Source organism: Kogia breviceps, chromosome 10 (assembly GCF_026419965.1).
Source record: "Kogia breviceps isolate mKogBre1 chromosome 10, mKogBre1 haplotype 1, whole genome shotgun sequence".
In the NCBI taxonomy this organism is placed as follows: Eukaryota; Metazoa; Chordata; class Mammalia; order Artiodactyla; family Physeteridae; genus Kogia; species Kogia breviceps.
The window spans coordinates 42768485-42791923 of record NC_081319.1 but is presented as its reverse complement, the minus strand read 5'-3'; the positions used below and the strand labels follow the sequence as shown (position 1 = coordinate 42791923).

The following is a 23439-nucleotide window of genomic DNA, read 5'->3' as shown; positions in this document are numbered from 1 at the left end:
CCAGGTTTGCAAAATCCAATTTGTTAAATTGTGGATGCACACATCATGAGAGCTGGAGGAAGGGACACCAGCAGAAGGGCCGGCGATTCACCCTTCCACCCTGCATCCACCCACCCCGTGGGAACACACACACCATTTGCATGATTTCTCCCGCCTACTCCCTGCGGGAGGCAATTGCTGAATACACGGAAGTTGAATGTACGTTTGCCTGTCTGTCTACTCCATCAGACCCCATCAGATAGCCAGCAATTTGAGCGCACCAAGAAAGGTCAAGGTACTCTGAAGATGCTGAGGTCAGCCATTAACTGTCTGGGGGTGGTCAAGGAAGATTTCCCAGAGGAAACTTAAGATAGATCTAGAAAAATGAATAAGGAGTTTGCCTATAAAGAAACAGGTGTCGGAAGGATAGGTAGAGAGAACGGCAGCGGCAGTCACAGGTGTGAAGACAGCTTCCTTATAGCCACTCCAGGGAGTTTGGTTTGGCCAGAGGGCAAGGAAATGCGGGTAGAGGAGGCTGGAGACAGGGGAAGGGGCCAGGCCAGGAAGGGGCTTGGTTGCTGCCATGGAGTTTGGGCTTCACCGAGTGGGACCAGCATATCTTAGCAGCTTTGTCTAGTGGTGAAGAGCTTAGAGTCTAGAATCTGACTGCCTGGAATCAATTCCTGGCTTGGTACCACTTACCAGCTGTGTCCTATTGGGCATATTCCTTAGCTTCTCTGTGCCTTACTTTCCTTACCTGCAAACGGGGGTAATAATGGAATTCTCATAAGGACTAAATTAGTATGTATGAAATGCTTAGAACGCTGCCAGGCAGTCAATCGATGTTAGCTGTTATTGTTGATATTAGTAATGATAGATAGCACATTACAACTACTGCTACTGGGGCAGTACTGCTGGGGTGCTGTTGAAGGGTGTTAAGTAGGGAAACAACTGTAGCAGCAACTAGGCTCTCAATCTAAAGCCCAGAGTCCTGGCTGGCTGGGCTGGACTCAGGGCAAGGCAGGTAAGGTGCCTAGGGGCAAACTTCATCACACTCAGGATTATGCAAGTGTGAGTGCTTCCTTAAATTTTCCACACCTCCCCTGCCCTGGCCTGGCCCTGCCCACCAACTATTAAGGTCCTTCTACATGCGTTGACTCATGTGACTCCAGCATCCCTTTGAGCCTCAGAGAAGTGACCTCAAGTCCCTGTTTGCTGAGCTCAGGAGGCAGCTGGGAGATTCTGCTTTGACCTCAGCACACTTGCCCTCCCCACCCCCCAGGGTACCACACTGAGCTGCCCTCCTGGAAGTTGCCAAAGCTGGTGGAATCAACCAGCAGAAGGGGAGGAAGTGCTGCCATTGTTATGAAGTACTTGGAGTCATTGGCTGACATGGAGGGCCTGAGCATCAGCACCTACGTAACCCATATGAATGGAGCCTGGGGGGGTGGGGTGCCAGACTCTCACACTACCAAAGGTGGAGTGTGATTAATCCAGTGGATCTGCAGCAGCAAGGCCTGCAGGCTGTGGAGGAATAAATGGTGTAGACACACTAAATCTCTTTGACCAGGTCTGTTTACAGACTGGTAAACCGAGGGGAAAGTCTCACCAATCGCAGGAAGACCAGCCTTCTGCCTGCCTGGAAATAGTTAATTTCCCACATTCACATCAAAAAGAACCACAAGGCAAGTTGCTGTTTCAGAAACCAATCTGCCTTTCTTGGATGAGAAGCCTTTGGAGTCTAGATACCAGGCCAGTCTTAATAATAACACTGAGTACTTAGTATGTGCAGGGCCCGTGCTTGCACTTGATAAGAATTTATAAATGCCCACAGCCACCCCACAGAGCAGGTTCTAATGTTAATCCACATTTTAAAGATGATGAAACTGAGGTTCAGAGAGGTCAAGTAACTTGCCCAGGCATGTATGATTAGTAAGAGGCAGGGCCAGATTTGTGCCCGAGCAGTCTGACACTGGAGACCAGCACATGAAAAATGTTTCATCAGCAGAGCCAGCCCTGCCCAGGGAAGTCCACACATGGCCAGGAGCCTTGTGATGAGACTGGCCTATTATCATCAACAGTCAATCGAAACGGGATAAAAGATTTCCCAGCTGCTGGCTCTCTAGGGAATCTCCAGGATATCAAAAGGGAAAGGTATTTGTTTAAAATGCACTTTGTTTAAATAGGCGCTTCGTTTAAAAATAATTTGAAAATGTGGTTTGAATTTAAACTGAAGATTTAAAGTTCCCCGGAATTCAAAATGTTTAGGGCCCAGTTCTTCTTTTGTGTGATTTTTTTTGGCAGCATCTCTATACAAGGTACTGAGAAAGAGAACCTGGGGTGTTTGGCCGTCGATGGCTCTTTAGCTTTGTGAGCCTTGCCTGGGGACTGTGGGCATGGGAGGCAAGTGGCCAAATTGGTGGCAGAAGAAAAGCAGCCATAATTCTGGAACAAAGCACTGGGTATAAAGGGCTAGTGCCAGGTCTTGGAAGGAAAGCATCCTCCAGAAGCCCAAGGGGCTCACTTCTCAAGGCCACTGTCAGTGAGATTCATGGGCAAAATCACACCTATGTTTAGGAGAATTACCCAAACCCCCATCTCCTAAACTTCCTTCCCCTTTACTTGGGCTGCAAGAATCCCAACCCAGACCTCTGGTTGGCTTGGCAGGAAATGCCTCCTCCTGGAAAAAGACTCTCACCTGTCCTTCCAGGTATCTGAGTTGTAAAGCTGCTCATTCATTGGTTTGGTGATCAGGCAGGACCTGATTGAGAAGGCACACCAATGCTCCCCCATAACCCTGTCCCCGTCCCCACCCCACCCACCTTACTCTGCTGGCTGGCTTGGGAAAAGCAGCCTCTTGAGGTAGCAGGGCAAATCTTTGTTCATTCTCTTTCTCAGAAGTAAAGGGAAGTGGGCTGATGGCTGCCCATACAGCATCCCCACAGAGAAGCTGAGTGCAGGGGCTAGGACAAGCTGGGGGAATTCTTCAGGCTATTGTTGGAAGTATGGAGGAACAGGAGGTGACAGGATGGGGGATCATCCCATGCCCCAGCCCCAAATAGCATGTGCACCTCCCAAGTGAAGAACTAGCCTGCCATTCCACCACGAGAGCTCCATAGGCTCTTTAAAGGACAGGGCCACATTTTAAGCCCATACACTAAAAACACTGCAACAGTCAGTTAACACACTAGAAAGGATTGAACATCGACTACAGTTATAAATAAAGGGCCTGGGGGTGACCAAGTGCAACCTTGCATCAGGGTGAACTGGGACCCAGGCCTGCACTGGCGGGGCAGGAGTCAGGGAAGGGAAGAAGGCGCAGGAGGACCAGGGCACGCACAACGGAAGCGGAAGGCCCAAAGACAACTTGGTGCTGCGATCGCAATGAAGGCTGACTCAGGCCACATGACTCAAGGTAATGGTGAGCTGCTCTCGAGGCCGGGTGCCAGCATATAGAGATGCACAAGCCTGGGCCCAGCTTGGGGGAGTCACATCCACGGACTTCAGAACTCAAAGGACATCATGTTCTCACCCCTTCAGTGAGAGACCCATGGTTTCCTTTAAAATAGTTTACTATTTCCATAGCTCTGAGAACAATCACAGAGGACAATAAAGTTCAAAGAGCAATTTTAAATAAAAGGAACCATGGGCATTCTTAGTCAATCTGACTTGTTGGAATAGTTATCAAAACAGGAACCATTGTGTCCATCCATTCACTCCCTACTCTTAATTCCCAAACTCCCTAGGAAAGAAATTTATATGCAATGATGCAAATTAATTTTCTAAAGTAACTGAACGATTCTCCAAAGTGGACACTAGCGATCAACTGTCTGCAGGGCTTGTGCTTTGAATCACTTTTTAAAGTGGTGATGGGTTTGCAGGGAGCCATCCAAACCTTCTGTTGTATCTTTCCCTTTTATGATCAAAGACACATGCCATATTGGAGATGTATGTCAGAGATGCATAACGAGGTCATGGGCCCTGTCTGGGCCACAGTCTGGAGCAAATGAACATATCTATGTATAAACCCCTCTGGGACTGTGGCCATTTTAAGGCTTCTTGCCGCCATAAGACCTGGACTTTATTGTACTGGGTGGAGGGGTGATTTCAAAGAGGTTCACAGAAGTAGAGAAATCTGCATAATAAGAGACTTTGCCCCTGAGAATTGCAGAATTAAACAACAAATATAACTGAGTTTATGACCACTGCAAATAAGTCATGATGATATGCTAAACTGCCACAGGGCCAGTGTAAATCACATTAACATTTTATGAAATGTTAAAAAGATTCATTTTGCCAGACCTTGAAGTGTGAGTCATTACGAACTTGAAAGTCACTGAGGATCACAAGGACAGATGGGCAAGAACCAAAGGAGCAGAGTTAAAAAACCCATCTGTATGTGTGCTCAGGGACACGAACAGAATGATGGGCCTTCCGCTTCTCTGTCTGCCAGAAGTTCAGAAGTTACTCAAATTCCCATTTCTTTAGTGTTCCCTGAGTCCTTTGCCAATAGTCTCACCTTGCCATCAGAGATTAGCTGTTCAAGTTCCTCTGATAAAAAGCTAGCAGGGAGATGGTTAAATAAGAATCTACACACATCAGGCCTAACTGCTTCTTCTTTTTTTGTTTTTATAGATTTATTTTATTTATTTATTTATTTTTGCCTGCGTTGGGTCTTCCGTTGCTGTGCGCGGGCTTTCTCTAGTTGCCGCGAGCAGGGTCTGCTCTTTGTTGTGGTGCAAAGGGCTTCTCATTGCGGTGGCTTCTTTTGTTGCGGAGCACAAGCTCTAGGTGTGCAGGCTTCAGTAGTTGTGGCACACAGGCTTAGATGCTCCGTGGCATGTGGGATCCTCCCGGACCAGGGCTCGAACCCATGTCCCCTGCATTGACAGGTGGATTCTTAACCACTGCGCCACCAGGGAAGCCCTAGGTCTAACTGCTTCTTAAGTGCAGAGACCCAACCTCCTGATCACTTAGGGGGACAGGACTGGGGAGTGTGGGTCAGCCCTATCCCAGGGGCCAGGGCTGCAGCCAACTGGGAATACATCCTTCTGTTTAAACCTCTTGTTTTAGGGAGTAGGGGTTAGTACCTTTTGTTGTTGTTATCTCCAGCAATCTTTTAATATTTTTACTTAAATTTTTTCCTTCCAGTTTTATTGAGATATAATTGACATACAGAACTGTGTAAGTTTAAGGTGTACAGTGTAATGGTTTGAATTACATGCATCATGAAATGATCACCATGATAAGTCTAGTTACCATTGTTTCCAGCAATCTTAAAGGCAGGGGTGGGGGTGGGGGTGATCCATCCACATAGCCTGACTTGGAGAGTAAGTCTTTGAATGAAGCTCTCTCAAACGACCACGGGCCAGTCAGTACAGTGATTCCTCCGGCAAACCACGTAGCCCCATGGTAAAACAGGTCAGCAAAGGAAGCCTGCACACTCTAGGAGATATTTGGGGCCAGACAGACACATGCTTTCTTCATCCAGAGGGGTCAGGACAGCCCCCAGGAGGTGTCATGTCAATGAGGAGGGCCATTACGGAAGGTACTATGTCAACAAGGACGGTCATCATGGAAGGTGTATTTCCACAAGGACTTCTGTTACAGAAGGTATTAACATGAGAGGCGTTAAATCAATAAGAATGGACATTATAGGTGTTCAGCCATCACGGATGAAATTATATCAACAAGGATGATCATTATGGAGGGTGTTACATCAACTAGGATGGCTGCTATTGGCACCTGGACAGTGCCAGTGGTGGCACTAGCTAATGATCCTACGATAATTATGCCATAAATTCAGGGAGGTGAAAAACTGAATTGAGGGACCAAGAATGCTGAGCTAGGGGTTTTGAGGAGGCTGGCTCCAAGGCACATTGTGTCTGCAGGTGGAAGAAAAAAGTAGATGGTTATTCCTGAAAGGAAGAGAGGCTGTGGTTCAGAGCACTTTCCCTTTCATGACCCTATTCCTTCCCCACAGCAGGAGTTGGTCCTGCTGCTAAGTGCTGTTGCCAAGGAAGGAAGAGGAGGATGGGAACAAAGCTCAGTTAGAAAATCCCAGAGTAATGAGGCATTTAATCATCATTCAAACTACATTCTGCTTCGCGCCTATAGCTGGTCTCCAGTCATGAATCATACATTGAAGGACTACTCTTCATTACACTTTTCCAGATAGAGAATCACTTTGCAGGTTGTCTTTTCAGAGATGGTGGGAGAATACTTTTATTTTATTTATTAATTTTTTTTACTGGGGTCGTTGTTTCACAATGTTGTGTTAGATTCTACTGTACAGCAAAGTGGAGTTCCCTGTGCTATACAGCAGGTTCTTATTAGTTATTTATTTTATACATATTAGTGTATATATGTCAATCCCAATCTCCCAATTCATCCCAGCCCTTGGTGTCCATACATTTGTTCTCTACATCTGTGTCTCTATTTCTGCATTGCAAACCAGTTCATTTCTATCATTTTTCTAGATTCTACATACATGAGTTAATACACGATATTTGCTTTTCTCTTTCTGGATTACTTCACTCTGTATGACAGTCTCTAGGTCCGTCCACATCTCTACAAATGACCCAACACTTTTAAAATATCAAAACAACATCGTGGGATTACTGGTGATGAATGACAGAGCCGTACTTCTTCTTTTTTTTTTTTTTTTTTTTTTGTTGTGGTACGTGGGCCTCTCACTGTTGTGGCCTCTCCCGCTGAGGAGCACAGGCTCCGGACGCACAGGCTCAGCCACGGGCCCAGCCACTCCGTAGCATGTGGGATCTTCCCAGACTGGGGCACGAACCCGTGTCCCCTGCATTGGCAGGCAGATTCTCAACCACTGCGCCACCAGGGAAGCCCAGAGCCATACTTCTGTTCCAGGGCCTATCTTAGGGTTTTGCTATGATGTTCCACAGACCTCAGACACCAGAACACCTGTCCTCTTCCTTCTCTTTTCCTGCCTGTGGAAGGTATTCTCCACCCCCAACCTTTATTGCAGTTCTCATACATACATCTTTTGCTGTACTTACCACACTGGATATTGTCTCAAACTCAAATGCTTTCAGGGCCTAGGCAGGTAATATAAATGAGAAAAGCCAACATAGTGAGGAGGGTCTTTATTGAATCAGAGGGTACATGCTCTACTAAATATATTGTAATTCAGCTTTTTTCAAAACACATCAAACAGAACTGGGCCAAGGCCATCAGGCCACCCATTTGTAGCTCCTGGTTTACATGTTTGAATCCCTTCTGGGTGGTGAGCCCCCAGAGAGCAAGGGACTAGGGTTTTCTACCTCTGAATGTCCAGCATCCAGCACAAGGGGGCCTCCAACATCTGGGGAATGAATGAAATCTGTTACCAAATAACCCAAGACTAGGCTAGATCTTTTCAAGACAGTCTAGGCAAAAATTAGATTCTCTAGGCCTGCTCAGTGCTAGGCCCTAAAAGTGGATGGGGGAGTGGGAAATGCAGCAAATTGTTTTTCAAGAAAAGCTGCTCCAGGTGGAGAAGGCAGTTTTGGTCATTAGTTCCTTGATTCCCAGTGACTTAATACTTCTACTCCATCCCTTCTACACAACCAAATTCTTGCAGGAAGCATCTGTAGACTTTTTTGAAGACAGAATCATTGCTATACCCATACCTGGCTTAAACATTTTTTTTTAAATTTACAACTATTTTTAAGACAAAACTGTGGTGATAGAAGGCAAATCAATGGTTTCCAGGGGCCAAAGGGCAGGGATTGCCTGCAAAGGGGTCTAGAGGAACTTTGCAGGGTGATTGAAATGTTGTACCACCTGAGAGCACTCATCAAATAGTGCAGTTGAGTGGTGAATTTTATGGTATGTACATTATATTTCAATAAAGTTGAAAAATATATTTTACTTTTAGATAAAAAATACATGAAGCACAAAGTAAAATAAGCATAAGTAAGCATAAGCATAAAGTAAGCATATCTCTATAAGGCACCCCTATGTTATTTCATTTCACTTTGCCAAAGAGTGGCATACCATCCTCACTGTTCTGAATCTTGTGTTTTCCCCTCAAGAATATATCTGGGGGGGTTATGCCATGTCTGTACTCCAAGAGCCACCCCATTCTTTTAAATGGCTGTGTAGCATTCCACTGTTTGGATGTACCATCATTAATTTAACCAGTCTTCTAATCATGGACATTTGGCTTGTTTCCAGTCTCCAGTCACCAGGGGAAGGAGAAGAAGATGCTTATCTGGAGTTTCAAGGTGCCAATGGGGCATACCTTCCTTGGTGTCCCACGTTCCTGGCTGGAACTGCAATTGTATTCCCACAGAAGCAGAGACCAGGGAGGCTGAAAGATGTTATTTCAAGGGTTTGGCTGCATTGTGTTGGGATGGGCTTCTGCAAAATGACCCAAGCACCCTCTACAATTTGAAAAAAATGTCTTCTTTGTTGTGATAAGTTGAGAACTTGCTCCTGACAGCCCAGGGCTGAAGTGCCTGAAAAGACTGTCAGCAACTTGAGGGCAGTTGGGCAATCCTCCACCTCTCAGCAGGGATGAAAGCTGGGGCCCTGCCAGACTCCACGGAATATCCAGCTCTGGTTTCATGGCCTGGCACACTCCAGCCCAGTCTCAGTTTATGACACTTGCTCACACGGACAGCTGTAATCTTCAGAAGCCCACTGGGAAGTTCTTTTCACTGCTCATGTGTAATTGGGCCTGATGTTTAAGTTACATAAAACCGGTCTGGTCAGTTCCTTGGCTAAAAGGAAATGTGTGTGTTTGTGCGTGCGCTAGTGCTCACCTGCAAACAATTTTTTAAAACATGTTCTAGTGTCATTGAGAACAATTTCTTGCAGTTTTTAATCCAGCAGCTTCGATTCTAGGAGCTTCCCCTTCCTCATAAGGGCCCAAAGCTGACTGCACTGGGATAGTGGCTGAAGCACAGTATGTAGTAGCAGAGGCTGAAACAACCAAAATGTCTCCCAAAAGCAACCTGGTTACACAGACAACGGCCTAGCAGTTTAGTCCATGTTGTCTGCTGCTGAAAATTTCAATGTTCTTGGGCTCAACTCAAATAATCAAAGTAATAACAATTATTAAGTGAGGAATCTGTTCGAGGCTGGACACTGTGCTGAGTGATTTACAGATGTTATTGTCACTGGGTCTATGCCTCGAAGATACTCCAAGGCCCCACTCCAGTGAGATTTGTCAGCAGGGCGGTTGGTGGTAAAGACAGCCCATCACCACAGGCTGAGTCCTCCGGAGACAGTGTCCCCAGCTGCCTGGGGCCTCCAGCATAGTGTAGACTTCTAGCAGGAGCAGCAGCATTTGATAACTTCACCCTCTGTGCTGCTGGCTCTTGGACTCTCCTCCGTGGCCAGTGTGCCACGGTGCACCAGAGGCAAGCGTCTGTCTGGGTCCAGGAGGTGCCCTTCACACTCAGGGGCTTCATCTCACCATCTCTGCATCCTCCATGATGTCCTGGGACCTCTCACCAAATGTTTGTGAGTTGTTCTCAGGTTAAAAAATGTTTCAGCCAAACATCCTTGTTTGAAATAGCTTGATGTCCCCACCACCAGCTCAATGACGGAAGATAAAGCATCTGCTTGAAGGAATCTGGCACGTGCCTGGACATACACCATCCTAGCCCAGCTCCCAGCTGGACCACAAATTGTCAAGTGTTGAGAAGTCTCCTCATGGCTCCAAGCATTGTGTGACATTACTTGGAGATGGCCAAGTGGGCAGACCCCAAAACAAAAACAGCCTGACTTGAACTTTGTGTAATTTCTGGATGCAGAAAATTGATGAACTCAATTCAAAGACAGCAGGTAGGCACCCATAAGTTTTTACAGAAGTGGCACATTTCCCCCAGAATGCTTTGATTGTCTGCCATTGAGGGTAGGGAATATTTGTACTTCACTTAAAACAAAGAAAGTTATACCATTTGTGCTCATGGAACAGTTATAATTTGTTTTTTCAAACTATTTCCAAATTTATTATTTAAAGATGTTCACAGTCTAGGGTGAGGTGGTTAATGGCCTCATAGTATATTGTTGAGCTGCATTTCCATCTGGCAGAATGGACGGCCCGTCCAAGACTACAGCCTCTCCCTGGCAAAGTCAGATTAACAAGGCTCTCAGTGGTGCCCTTGGCTTGGGTTGTACTCAGGAGAGAACTGAAAAGTGCAGATTATTTTTTAAGTACAGCAACTGAAGAAAGAACTTTAAATTTTATAAAAGTTTTTGAAGTATATGTCTGTAAAACAAATTCTGATTTTCTACTGTATTCTATCACAAATTCAGTATCACTGTTTAGAGAAATCCAAACCAAATGAACCAAGTTGGGATATTGTGAAACAATGTGGTTCACATGGGAGAACGTGCAGGACAATACAAAGTCCTTGTCATGATCATCACGGCTACCAGCAAACCGTCCTTCACGCAGGAGGGCTCTGCTGGCTACACTGTAGGCCAGATACTTCTGGTGTTAACTACTTCCTTCCAGTCTTTTTTCCTATGACTAGAGTCACACTGTACATACACGCACTACTTTACACCTTGCTTCTTTCACTGTATCATCATCATTTTCTAGTTTTTCCCTTGCAAGTATCCAGGAGTGGGGTTGCATTCCTGAAAACCCACTCACACCCCCATCCACTTCCTCCTGGAAGTGGACCAGCAGAGACTTATGAGCATGTTCTACAGAATGAAGATCCTGGGCCCTGGGGTGAGGAAGAGAACCCAGACCACCAAGGAGGTGTCTTCCACACCCTGAAGGGACACAGAAAGCTGTGGCTCCATCTGTCAATCCACACTTTCTTTTTTCTACTTTCTAGTTTTCCCAGTCCACACATGCAGTCACTGGGACTGTGCTTCTCTCCTCCTCTTCTGTCTGATTTGCATCAGATTTGGAGCCAGAAGACCTGGGCTTTAGACCTTCTTGCCCTTGCCACCTTCTAACAGTGACTTGAAGTAGTCATCTAACGTCTATAAGCTCGTACCCTCTCCTAGAAGGAAGTGGCCTTGACCTGGATTATCCATTTGTTTATTCCACAGATATTTATTAAGTGCCTGCTATGTGCTAAGCACCATCCCAGACACTTTCCTAATGGGGATTGGATATGACCCTGCCTGAGCTCTTCCAATAGCTCAAGGGTCTCCAGAAGATCCACAAGTCAGCTCTGATGTAAATCAGCTCATAAGACATTAGGGCTGGTGGTTCCTCCGCACGGTCCAAGCCCCTACATGAAAGACTGGAAAACTGAGGCCTAAGGAGACAAGGCAACTTTTCCCAAGTTATAAGGCTAACTGTTGACAAGACTTGAAATTAGAACCAGGTGTCCTGACCCTTAAGTCTGGCGCTCCTACCACTCTGCCCGTCACATTGCCAACTGGACAACGATGACGTCTTCCTGGGCTCCCATCTATACTACATTTCAGTCACCCTTTCAGTTGGACAGGGCCATGCCACTGAGTTCTAGTCAACAGAGTGGCAGCAGAAGTGATATGAAACAAATTCCATTCCTGGACCATAAAACCCTCCATGTAAGACCCCCTCCTGCTCTTTTCTCTTCTATCAGTTTGATATGGATGAACACAGAAGCCACCCTTCTTGAAGATGGTGGAGTCAGAAAGTGGAAGGAGCCTGGGTCCCCATATCACTGCTTGGAGGAGATCCCCTGTTTAGGACCTTCTGTGAGTAAGAAATAAACATCTATTGCATTTGAGCCACTAGACACATCTGGGTCTGTGTTATAGCAGCTCAAAGAGTGTTACACCTTAACTATTAGACTTACCAAGGTAAAAAGTCACAAAGAATTTATCAGTCCTCAATGCAAACATGAGGAGCTATCAGAGCGCAAGCCCGTCTTCAGCCTTCTCAATATACAGTGCTCATGGCATTCTGATCACGGAACTGAAAGTAAATATTTGAAAGGAAATTCAAAATATTTCCTTTGCCTAAAGTTTATGATTAGTTTCAACTGGAAAGAATAAAGAAAGGAGTAAATTGCAGCCTGGGGTGGTTAACAGCCTGTACTCTGAAATGAGACTGCCCAGATTTACAGATGGCACTACCACCTATTAGCTGGGCTCTTTGGCAAGTTGCTTCCCCTATTACTCACTTTCTTCTATTTGACATTTTCTGTACAAGCCCTTTGACCCAGTAACTCCTCATCCAGGAACTTCACTTACAGATAAACTTGTCCATAAACCCAACAAAGTCAGCTGCAAAGATGGTCATTGAGGCTCTGTTCATAACAACAGAAGATTGGGAACAATCCATTAACAAGTGGCTGGTTAAATATAACATGATGCTCCCATGACAAGGAATATTATGCAGCTGTCAAAAAGCATGACAGGGCTTCCCTGGTGGCGCAGTGGTTGAGAGTCTGCCTGCCGATGCAGGGGACACAGGTTCGTGCCCCAGTCCGGGAAGATCCCACATGCTGTGGAGTGGCTAGGCCCGTGAGCCATGGCCACTGAGCCTGCACGTCCAGAGCCTGTGCTCCGCAACGGAAGAGGCCACAACAGTGGGAGGCCCGTGTACCGCAAAAAAAAAAAAAAAAAAAAAAAAGCATGACAGCTCTGTATGTTCTGGTATGGAGTTAGAACCAAGATGGATTGCTACATGAAAAAAATCAAGACACATATGGGACACATCCTATACTACATACTATATTTGTGCTCCTTTTTGTGTAAAGAAGGGAGGTATGTATATTTTTAAACTTGTACATGCTCAGGAACAATGCACAAGAAATTACAGCTGCCTCTGGGAGGAGGCCTGAGGTCAGAGGTAGAAGGGGACATACTCCCCTCTCCCCACCACAGATCATTTTGTACTATTTGAAATTCTGTTACCATGTACAGGTAATTCTTTTTCTAAGCACAGTTTTTATATTGTTTACATATTAAAAACTTATACACACTACCATATGATCCAGCTATCCCACTTCTGGGTATTTATCCAAAGATACAAACACACTAATTCTAAAAGATACATGTACCCAGATATTCATAGCAGCATTATTTAAAATAGTTAACATATGGAAACAACCTAAATGCCCACCGATGGAAGAATGGATAAAGAAGATGTGATATAGATAGATAGATATGCACACACAGACACAAACAATGAAATATTACTCAGCCATAAAAAAGATGAAATCTTGCCATTTGCGATAACATGGATGAACCCTGAGGGTATTATGCTATCAGATGGAGGAAGTCAAATACTGTATGATTTCACATATATGTGGAACATAAAAAACAAACAAAAAACAAAATAAATGAACAAACAAAAACAAACATGTAGATTCAAAGAACAGAGTAGTGGGGCTTCCCTGGTGGCGCAGTGGTTGAGAGTCCGCCTGCCGATGCAGGGGGCGCGGGTTCGTGCCCTGGTCCGGGAGGATCCCGCGTGCCGCGGAGCGGCTGGGCCCGTGGGCCGTGGCTGCTGGGCCTGCGCGTCCGGAGCCTGTGCTCTGCGGAGGGAGAGGCCACAGCAGTGAGAGGCCCGCATACCGCAAAAAAAAAAAAAAAAAAAAAAGAACAGAATAGTGGTTACCAGAGGGGAAGGGACGGGGTCGGGCGTGGGGGGGCGCAAATGTGGAAAAGGGCATCAACTGCACGGTGACAGACGGAAAATAAATTTTTGGTGATGAGCACGCCGTAGGGTATACATAAGTTGAAAAACAATGCTGTACACATGAAACTTATACAATGTTATAAACCAATGTGCCCTCAAAAAAAAACCATTTTAAAAACAAAAAACACACATTCCTAGAACAAATATGAACACAACACTCAGTAAGTATTGGTTGATTTTTCAAAATATGAAAGAAAATGTCTGGAGTGCAGACACTGTCTCTAAGATGACCAGCAAATGCTATCTTCAGGAGTCCCACTGTGCACAGGGGGCATGGAACACTGGTGACAGAAGCTGAGTTCTGAAGTCAGACTACCTGGGCTACAATCTCAGCATCACTACATACTTGCTGGGTAGCCCTGGACAAGTTACTTCACCTCTCTGTGCCCCTCTATTCAGGGGCTTATAGGAGTACTTGCTTGAGGCTGGAGAGCTAAACGACTAGCAGGTCTACTCAAGAACATCTCCTGGATTTACATTTTCACAAGAGCAAACAGCTGAGTTTTTATTACTCAAACATTATGTCATCTATCACAGTTATTTTTGGCCAATGTCTATTTAGGAAATATGCATATTTACATCTCCAAACACAACACAACATTTCAAAAAAAATGTATGTTGCAAACACAATAGGCAGAATATGAGGATCTGGTGGAGCTGCCACAACTGCCAACAAAAGGGGTGCAGGAAGTTATTACACACAGAGCAACTGTCTGTGAAGAGCCACATACAGTAAATGGTCTGGCAGTCCAGAAGGGATGTCATGCATTTTACATTTAATAGAATTGGTGGTTAATTATACATGGGTATCTTCTGGTGTTTCATTATGCTTTTGGAAACTGTTGGGGGTTTGGGTTTTGTGCAGTGGGTTTTTATAGTTTGTCCCACATGAAATAATGAGATGTAGGACATCAGTTAGTGTTTTCATGCTGAATGTCTGGTTTTTAGGCATGAATTACTGATGTTAAGTGGGAGACACTTACAAGTAAAATACTCAGAAGAGTGGCTGGCACAGAGCAGAAGCTCAATATGTGTTAGGTATTACAAGTAGTAGTTAGTAATTAATTAAAAAAAAAAAAAACCCAAAAATTTGTGTACTGAATACAAACCCAAGGCTACAAAGAGGTGAGGAAGGGGACTTGGCTCTCTTTGCTGGTTTCTCTAAAATGTTGCCAGCTGCCCAGGAGAAGGTGATGGGCTAATTACAAGGTTGTAGGAAGTGGTTTGAAATAATTTGATTGTGGAATAATTTTTATAATTTAGAATGATAATTAAGGGGTGTGAACTTTTCTTAATCACCCAGGTGGAGAGCCTTAGCTATGGCTCCTCCATATCACGCTCCACTGTTCCACCCATCTTGACCTCAATCATGGATCCTCCTGACCAGCAAACTCCCCTTCTCCTCCATCCAAACCAAAGTCAGCACCACTGAGCAAAATCGAAGGTGAGGCTTGTGTTATAAGCCAAGGGACTCAGTTCTGTGTTTTTGTTTTTGTTTCTAGCAAAAAAAGTGCTGCTGGACTATTAATACCACCTAGCTGGGGCGCTCCTAAGATTCTTGAATACCCACCAACACCGTTCAGACCCTGCTTGCTGAGCTAGAGGGAGGAATGCTTCTCCCATAGTTGCTAGTGAAACAACAATGATGACAGCCCAGGGGAGTGTGGGAAAAAGGCATTCATACTGTGTTGGCAGGAAGGTACACCAGGACAATAGGACAAGCTACCCACAGGGCAACATGGACATGTGTACCCAAAACCTTAACCTTTTCTCTACTCTTCATCCCAGCAATTCTATTTCCAGAATTTTAGTTGGACAAAATAGTCAAGAATGTGCAGAACAATATAGCCACAGGAACACATTCTCAGATATATCAAAATGGGATAATCCAGCTGACACTTTTATAACCTTAGCAACACAAAGATATCATTTCATGTCATTATAGAATCTGTGCTATATAATTTTTAACGTCTTTTCACTGAACAGACCCCTATTGTTGGACATGTTCTTTTTTTTAAAAGCTTTTTAAAAAAATATATATTTATTTTATTTATTTTTGGCTGCGTTGGGTCTTCGTTGTTGCTCGCAGGCTTCCTCTAGTTGCAGTGAGTGGGGACTACTCTTCACTGTGGTGCACAGGCTTCTCACTGTGGTGGCTTCTCTTGTTCTGGAGCAGGGGCTGTAGGCGCACGGGCTTCAGTAGTTGCAGCACGCAGGCTCCGTAGCTGTGGCTCGCAGGCTCTAGAGCACAAGCTCGGTAGTTGTGGCACACGGGCTTAGTTGCTCCGCAGTGCGTGGGATTTTCCCGGACCAGGGATCGAACCCGTGTCCCCTGCATTGGAAGGTGGATTCTCAACTACTGCGCCACAAGGGAAAGTCTGGACATGTTCTATTTTTAGTAGGAAAAATTGAAAGCAATCTAAATGTCCACCAATAGGGGACTAGTTAAAGCTATACAAAGGGATGGCCCCATTTTTGGTTTTACACACACACACACACACACACACACTCAAATTGTGCACCAAAATGACCCAGGTGGTTTGCTTACAGATATTTTGTTATACTTGTTGCCAATTTTTCTACAATAATTATATATATATTACTTAAAACATTTAAATAATTTCAACTTCCTTTTGCCACATTGATAGCCTGGTAGAATCCCTAGAAGAATGTGGGGGGGCAGGGTACAGTCATCGCAGACAAAACATTAACATATGAAGTGACCCCTGAGGCTGATGGGTCAGCACCCGGGCACATGTCTACAGCCAGCAGAGAAACAGTCTGTGTGGGTGTGGGGGTTAGAGTGGGCGGAGGATTCATCAGTTCTGCCAGTTACACATTTGAATCTGAAGAATGATGAACACACACACTCACCCAGGGTGAGTGAACACGTCATTTGATGCCTACTCATATTTTTGGCAAGAAACAATGGCGGCAAGAATGGGGTCACTGACCCAGACTCTGGTACCTGAGTGGTTCTTGGAAAGCCACTAAGTTGAGGGTTTTCTTTCTTTCTTTCTTTCTTTTTCTTTTTTTTAAAAATGTTATCCTACTTGAATCTCTTAGACTAAACTTTTTTTAAAAAAATTATTTATTTATTTATTTATTTTTGACTGTGTTGGGTCTTCGTTGCTGCGCACAATTTCTCTAGTTGTGGCAAGCGGCAGCTGCTCTTCGTTGCAGTGGGTGGGCTTCTCATTGCAGTGGCTTCTCTTGTTGCAGAGCATAGGCCCTAGGCTCGTGGGCTTCAGTAGTTGTGGCACGTGGGCTCAGTAGTTGTGGCGCACAGGCTTAGTTGCTCCGCGGCATGTGGGATCTTCCAGAACCAGGGCTCAAATCTGTGTCCCCTGCATTGGCAGGCAGAATCTTAACCACTGCACCACCAGGGAAGTCCCTAAGTTGAGGTTTTAACAAGGCTATTTTGACTTAACCAGTCTTTCATTCTTAGAAGTGGGAGAGCTGGTGGAAATACCAAACTCAAACAAACACACCCCACCAAGATGCAAACTTTCCTTTACTCTTCATCTCTTCAGTAACACCAACATCATTTTTCACTCTGCAGAGTCTTAAGAGAGTTCAGGGATTTATAAAATAAATCCGCTGTGCTAGGCTCTCTGGTTCTCTCCATCTTTTCAGGACAGACTCTACTAACTTCCCAAAGGTCTCCACCAGTTAGATCAACCCCAAGACTTTGGGCAAAGCAAATGCACTCTGTGACTGCTCCAACCACAAAGGAATAACCTTTAGTTCAGCCCAGAGAAGTGGCCTCACAGGTCCACTTCCTAAGACCACAAGAAAGATTTAAGAAGGTAAAATGGGAAAGTTCCTGGGCTTCCCTGTATCTATACAATGAACCAAGAGACACGGCTCTAACAGTCAAGAACTTCCTGGAAAGAAGAGACTCCACTGGAGCCACTGGAGACCAAAATGTCAGCCTCTCCAGGCCACAGGGAGGAATCAGACATGTAACAAAACCCAGTTCAGGATAGGCTGTCATAGTTGTCAGTAATGCACTGATGCCTTGATTTACACCATATTCTTACTGGAGGAGTTCTCAACTGTTATCACGGACAACCAGAAACATCTCAGACAATTCTCAGAGTTTCAAGATAGCTCCCAAGTGTGGGCACACTTTTTTTTCTCACACATACATTTACACCTATTTTCATTAGCTAAATTACTCTTTATTCTTTTTTTTTTTGGCCTCTCACTGTTGTGGCCTCTCCCGTTGCAGAGCACAGGCTCCGGACGCGCAGGCTCAGCGGCCATGGCTCACGGGCCTAGCCACTCCGCGGCATGTGGGATCTTCCCGGACCGGGGCACGAACCCGTGTTCCCTGCATCGGCAGGCGGACTCTCAACCACTGCGCCACCAGGGAAGCCCCCCTACTCTTTATTCTTAAACTGACTTTTTCTTCAAGGGAATCTTGAAGACTCAGTCCAAATTACAATAAACACAGTAAATATTTTCAATGTCCCATCTTCTGTGCAGCAATATGTCACCTCACTGCTGTTGGAGAAAAGAACCAGGAAGCCTTCCTGTCTCGCACTGTCATGATGGCAATTGCCGGAACGCCCAAGTTCAACTCATCTGCTTAGATTGATTCTTTAACTTAATTTCCTCTAATTTACCTGCCTGCCAAACACAAACGTCCCCTTAGATGCAGCAAAGGGTAATCAAAAACCCAAATTGGTTCCTCGATAGCTCTTTTAAAAACACAAAACTTGTACTAGTCTCAGGAAAGGCCTCAAATCAAGTTCTTACATGAAGAGACCAGTACGGTTTTAATACTTCCAGGGCCCACAGGGCACCTCCTCGTAAGCCCAGGTAAAGCCCAGGTAGCTGGGATGTGGCGGTCCTTGCCCCCACCGGAACTCGGAATTCCCACACAACTGTGGACCGCCCCCTCTGCCGACCCCCTTCCGCTGTCCAAGTCCACTACCCACAGGTGCGAGGGGCGGGTGCGTGAAGAGCCTCCGCGGCACAGAAGCGCTTTCGGTTTTGGATTAATGTTCCTAAACTTCGGGAGAGCGAGAAAGGAGCGGACGGACAGGGGAAAAGGTGAGAAAAAAGGTGGGATGTTGTAGCGCCAAATCACCGTTTTCTCGCCCCGTCTCTCTGGCCCAGGCACTGAGGTAGAGGGTGCGCCACAGAGAGAAGTTCTCTCCTCACGCCCAGCCCAGCGCCATCAACAATCCAGGTAGAGCCCCCGAGCGCACGGCGCGCCACCTCTGAGAGGTTCCCCGGGCCCGGCTTCCGCGCGCCCTTCTCTCCTTCTTTTCTGCCGGCGCCCGGCTCGTGGCCCCGACCACCGCGGTGCTCCCCGCTCCGGGACACCTCCACTTGCCGCGGTCTGAGCCCTGGGCGAGGTCGCGCGGAATCCAGGAGGGTACGGCCACCACTCCCGATGCGGCACGCCTCGGAGCCAGGCTTCCGGGGGGCCCCAGCCGTCCGTGCCCCCCGCCCGCGCCGGCCCCACCCCACCCCACCGTGGCGGGCGGTGTAGACCCTCAAAGCCCAGTGACCCCTCAGCGCTCCGCGCACTAGCAGCGCCGCACTCACCCCCTCCGCGGGCCAGGCGCGCAACGCCGAGCAGCAGGACCTCCAGCAGTGCGACCGTGACCCTGCAGTTCAGGCCGGCCATGGCCCCGCGGCGCCTCGGTCTCGGCGGGGAAAGCGAATGTGGCCCGTGATTCGGAGCGGCGGCCACGGCCTGGCACGAAGTTCTCTTAGTTCCGTCCCGTCTCGCTCACCTGAGCGCGGGGCGGACTGGCCCTGGCTCCGCCCAGCACCGCGGGAACCCAAGCTGGCTGGGTCAGTCCCCTCCTTCTTTTCCTCCTCCCCTTCCTGCCTGTACACCCGCTTCTCTCATCCAGAGCAGTGGGACCTGTAGCCACCTTACCGGGCCTACCTGCCGCCCCTCTCAAGACTTTGTCTACAGGCGCTAAGGTCGCCCTTGGGGAACCCAGTCAGGCCTCCTTTTACTTTCTGGGCGACAAAGGAGGCTACTGTGCTGCGCATTTTTCCGGGGGATCATGTCTGTGGATCACTCAAGCCCTGGCTTCCGCCTCTGCTTCCTGATTTGGGCTGGGGGCTTGCTGGACTTTAACGCCGGTGCTACAGCTACTCTTTGCAAAACTGTGAGCCTGAAGCCAACTCCAGGCACTTCACAGACAGTATTTCTAATGCTCACAGCAACCCTTCCATAAAACAGTTGAAACAGAGTTACTGAGTCATTCAACCTGCCCAAGGTCATCAGGCCAGTTAGTAATTTATGGAGGCAGGATTTGATAGCCCCGGAAGGGGTTTCCACAAACGGGGTTGCTTTGTTACATTTTTGAAGAGTGAATGAATGAGTGAATAAATGCATGAGGCTGGAGAGGGCCAAGAGAAGAAACCTGAACAGGTCCACAGAGGCCTCTTCCTTGAGTTGTGAATAGTATGTATGAAACTAGCGTGAGGCATTTACTCCAGTCGTTGGGCTGTAAATCAATGGTGCTGGGTATCTTTCCCTCCTCCCAGCTGCTGGTGTGCCATCTTTCTCTGGTTTCCGAGGTCCTATGGATTCTCCTTACCCCCTGCAGACCACACACCATGTCCAGGGTCACAGGGCCACAAAGAGAGGCAGTGGATGGTTCAGGGACTCTCAGCTAGCAGACCAAGGTTCTGCCAAAATGACTCCAAGGGCCCCCCGTGGGTCTGTCTGTGCCAGTGGGCAGCCAGAGGCTGGGCCAGGGTCACCCAGACAACCTGGAAGAAGAGCACATGAAAGAGCATTAGTCTATGTTCAGCTCCCACTTTTGTTTGATTCTTGGGGGAACTGAGCTTCTCCAGGCTGTCCCTATACTCATTGGGAACAGGGCTGAGAAACCATCTCTTAGGAGCTTCATCCCCTTCCTTCTGTGTGTCTTCAATGATGAGAATAAAGCAAACTCTGCCCACAGTCCACGAGGGAGGCAGGAATGTCCAGGCTGCGGACATGACTGCCCCCCACCCTTACATCTATGGCAGGGCCTGGACTGTGAGCTGGGGGGAACATCAGAGTTTAACCTTCCAGTTCACTTTCTGCCTCAGGCAGACAGATGGGGAAACTGAAGCCTAGAGAGAAGGAAGAGGATGAGAAAAATAGGAAAGCTTTTGGTGGTCCCCAGGGAATTGAGGGCAGATTCATCAAGAGAAAGAAATTTTTAGAAAATCTAAACATCTTTCAAATATGTTTATGGTAACAGGAGAGTAAAGCAGATTTTGTCTGTTTTCCTAATTCTAAGCAAGCATATATACCCCAACATCTTTTCCTAGCATCCATAACACCATTGTTTTCCACATATGATGATGGTGATGATGATGATGATGATGGTGATAATGGCAAAGTGTTGAATTGAAAATACTGGAAATATTTTGCGACAACTTTAAGCCTAAGGAACAAGTCATTTCTTTACTGTATCATTTCTCCAAAGTTTGCTTAACTGGTTTCCCTGGGAGAGTGAAACTAACTTTCTGTAAATGACACAAGTCAATAATTCTTAGATGTGAAGGATTAGTGATGGTTCCAGATAATGGCAGCAAAGAGAAAGAGATGAGGAAGGTGGGGAGGCACTTAGCATCCTTTGCATGACAACCCAGCTACATAGTTGAATTCAAGATGTCTTGAGGTAATAGCTTGGTTGTTGGAGTAGAGCGTAATCAAAGCATTGCCAAATTTTGGAAATGTCTTGTCTTTACAAACTTGGCTGAATGGAAGGAGTCAATTTTAAAAGGTTATTTCTGAACTGGCAGAAATCCAGGCAGCTGCAGTCTGTTGCCAGAGAAGAATAACATTGAAAGATGAGGTTTAAAACAGACTGTTGTATCTAATTTTGACCCCTCTGGAAACCCTACAAAAACTACAAAACAGGAATAAAAAAAAAAAAAAAAAAAAAGACATAAGCCTACAAAGACAGGGAGAACAGACAGAAGACAACAGCAGAATCCTCTTGGAAGCTGGAAAGCAGATGGACAAGTGGTAACTGTAAGCCTGTAATGGGGAAAATTGAGAAGTAGCACGATTTATACGATAGAATTCTCAAAAAGAAACAAAAACAAAACAAAACAAAACAATAAACCAACCCTGAGGAACTGGCAGTGCAAGGTATTCTGGAATGGGAGGGTGAAGGAGGGGCTAAAACAATGAAGCCCGGGAGAAAGCTGTTTGAAAAACACTGTAGTTAGATCTCTGGAAACTGTCCTCCATTCCTTCTGGCTGGGCAACTGTCCCTCAGCTGAAGTCTGAAGCATTGTTTTCTGAAGAGGTTAAAACCGAGGGAACTGGGCTGACGAGTGCCAGGCATAGCTGAAGGCCTAGGAAACATTCTGAAAAATAGGTAGATAAAAGGAACATGTGCATTCTCTATGCTGAGCTCCATAGCCACCTGGCCCCAACTTGCCTCCCAGATTGCAATAGTCTGAGTCCATTCTGGAGATGGAAAGAGTCTTCTTCTGGAGAATCTGACCAGCTCAAGGAGAAAGACCTAAAGATACAGATGTTTATCCCCATCAATAGGCTAACCAGACCCCTACAATGGTGTTTCCAGTTGGCAAACCCCACCAATTCAGCTTTTTGATCTCTCACATTTAAATATGACCAGGCGGTAGGATTTGAAGACATCTGAGGAAAGCATCTAACATGATAGAGTCAAAATTAACCAACTAACTAAAGAGAAAAAAGCGACTTGGAGAAAAGAGACTATATAAGGAGAATAAAACAAAATAAATCAAAGCAAAACAATTACTACTTTAGAAAGGTAGCAGATAACATTGTATCTATGCAGTAGGAACAGGATTTTATAAAAAAATGAATATTCAGGGACCCACAGAAGAGTTCTTAGAAAAATTTTAAAACTATAGTAGACATTAAAAAATAAATAGAAAAGTTGGAAGATTTCCCAGAAAGTAAAGCAAAAAGATAAAGATAAAAAATTAAGAGAGAGAAAAAGTAAGATAATTAGAGGTCCATTCAGGAGATCCAACATCTGAATAATGGGTTTACTAGAAAGAGAGAGCAGATGAAATAGAGACAACATCATCAATAATATAATTCAAGAAATTTCCCAGGCCCGAATGACATGAGTTTCCAGATTTAAAGACTCATGGAGCTTCCAGCACAATGGATAAAATAGGCTCACATCAAGGTACATCACAGTGAAATTTCAGGAACCTATGAACAAAGAGAACATTTTATGATTTCCAGATAATTTCCAGGGTCTCATGAGAAGAAATGAAAATCAAAATGGCTTTGGATTTCCCAACAGCAGCACTAGAAGCTGGAAGACAATGAAGCAATACCTTCAAAATTCTGAAGGTATAATAACTTCCAACTAAGAATTCTATACCCAGCCAAATTACCAATTAAGTGGTAATGTTCTGATTTAGACATTCAAAATCTAAAACATAAACAAAACCAACAAAACCTCCAAACAACAAACTCCCACACACCTTTCTCAGGAAAATACTGGAGGATGTGTTCCATTAAAACAAGAAATGCATGAGACACAGAGAGGAGTGGATACAGGTATGTGGGGCTGAACTTAATGACCTTAAGAAAAAGAATACAGAATTACAAATAGAAAATCAAGTGGGAAAAATGATTATTTATTTAGAATAAGTAAAGAAATGACAACAAATCACAAACTTGAAAAATTGAAAAATACCCCAAATGTCACAAAATCCAAAAAAAAATGTGATAGCTTCACAATTAATTCACTGGTATAGCTCTATATCATTAATTCATTCATTTCTTCAGTTCATTTAGCTTCACTGATGTGTGTACTATCTGTTCTGGAACTTCCAGATTTCATCAGGAT

At 45.5% G+C, this 23439-nt stretch overlaps 1 protein-coding gene across 1 annotated transcript in view; it reads right to left on the bottom strand.

Moving 5' to 3' along the window:
- The window catches only part of CDCP1 (CUB domain containing protein 1), a 55945-nt gene extending 36574 nt beyond the window's left edge, over positions 1-19371 (bottom strand). The window contains exon 1 of the mRNA XM_059077883.2: positions 19163-19371. Coding sequence (XP_058933866.1) covers positions 19163-19244 — 82 coding nt within the window. The 5' untranslated portion in view covers positions 19245-19371. The remainder of the gene's footprint in view (positions 1-19162) is intronic.
- Between the last annotated feature and the right edge of the window lie 4068 nt (positions 19372-23439).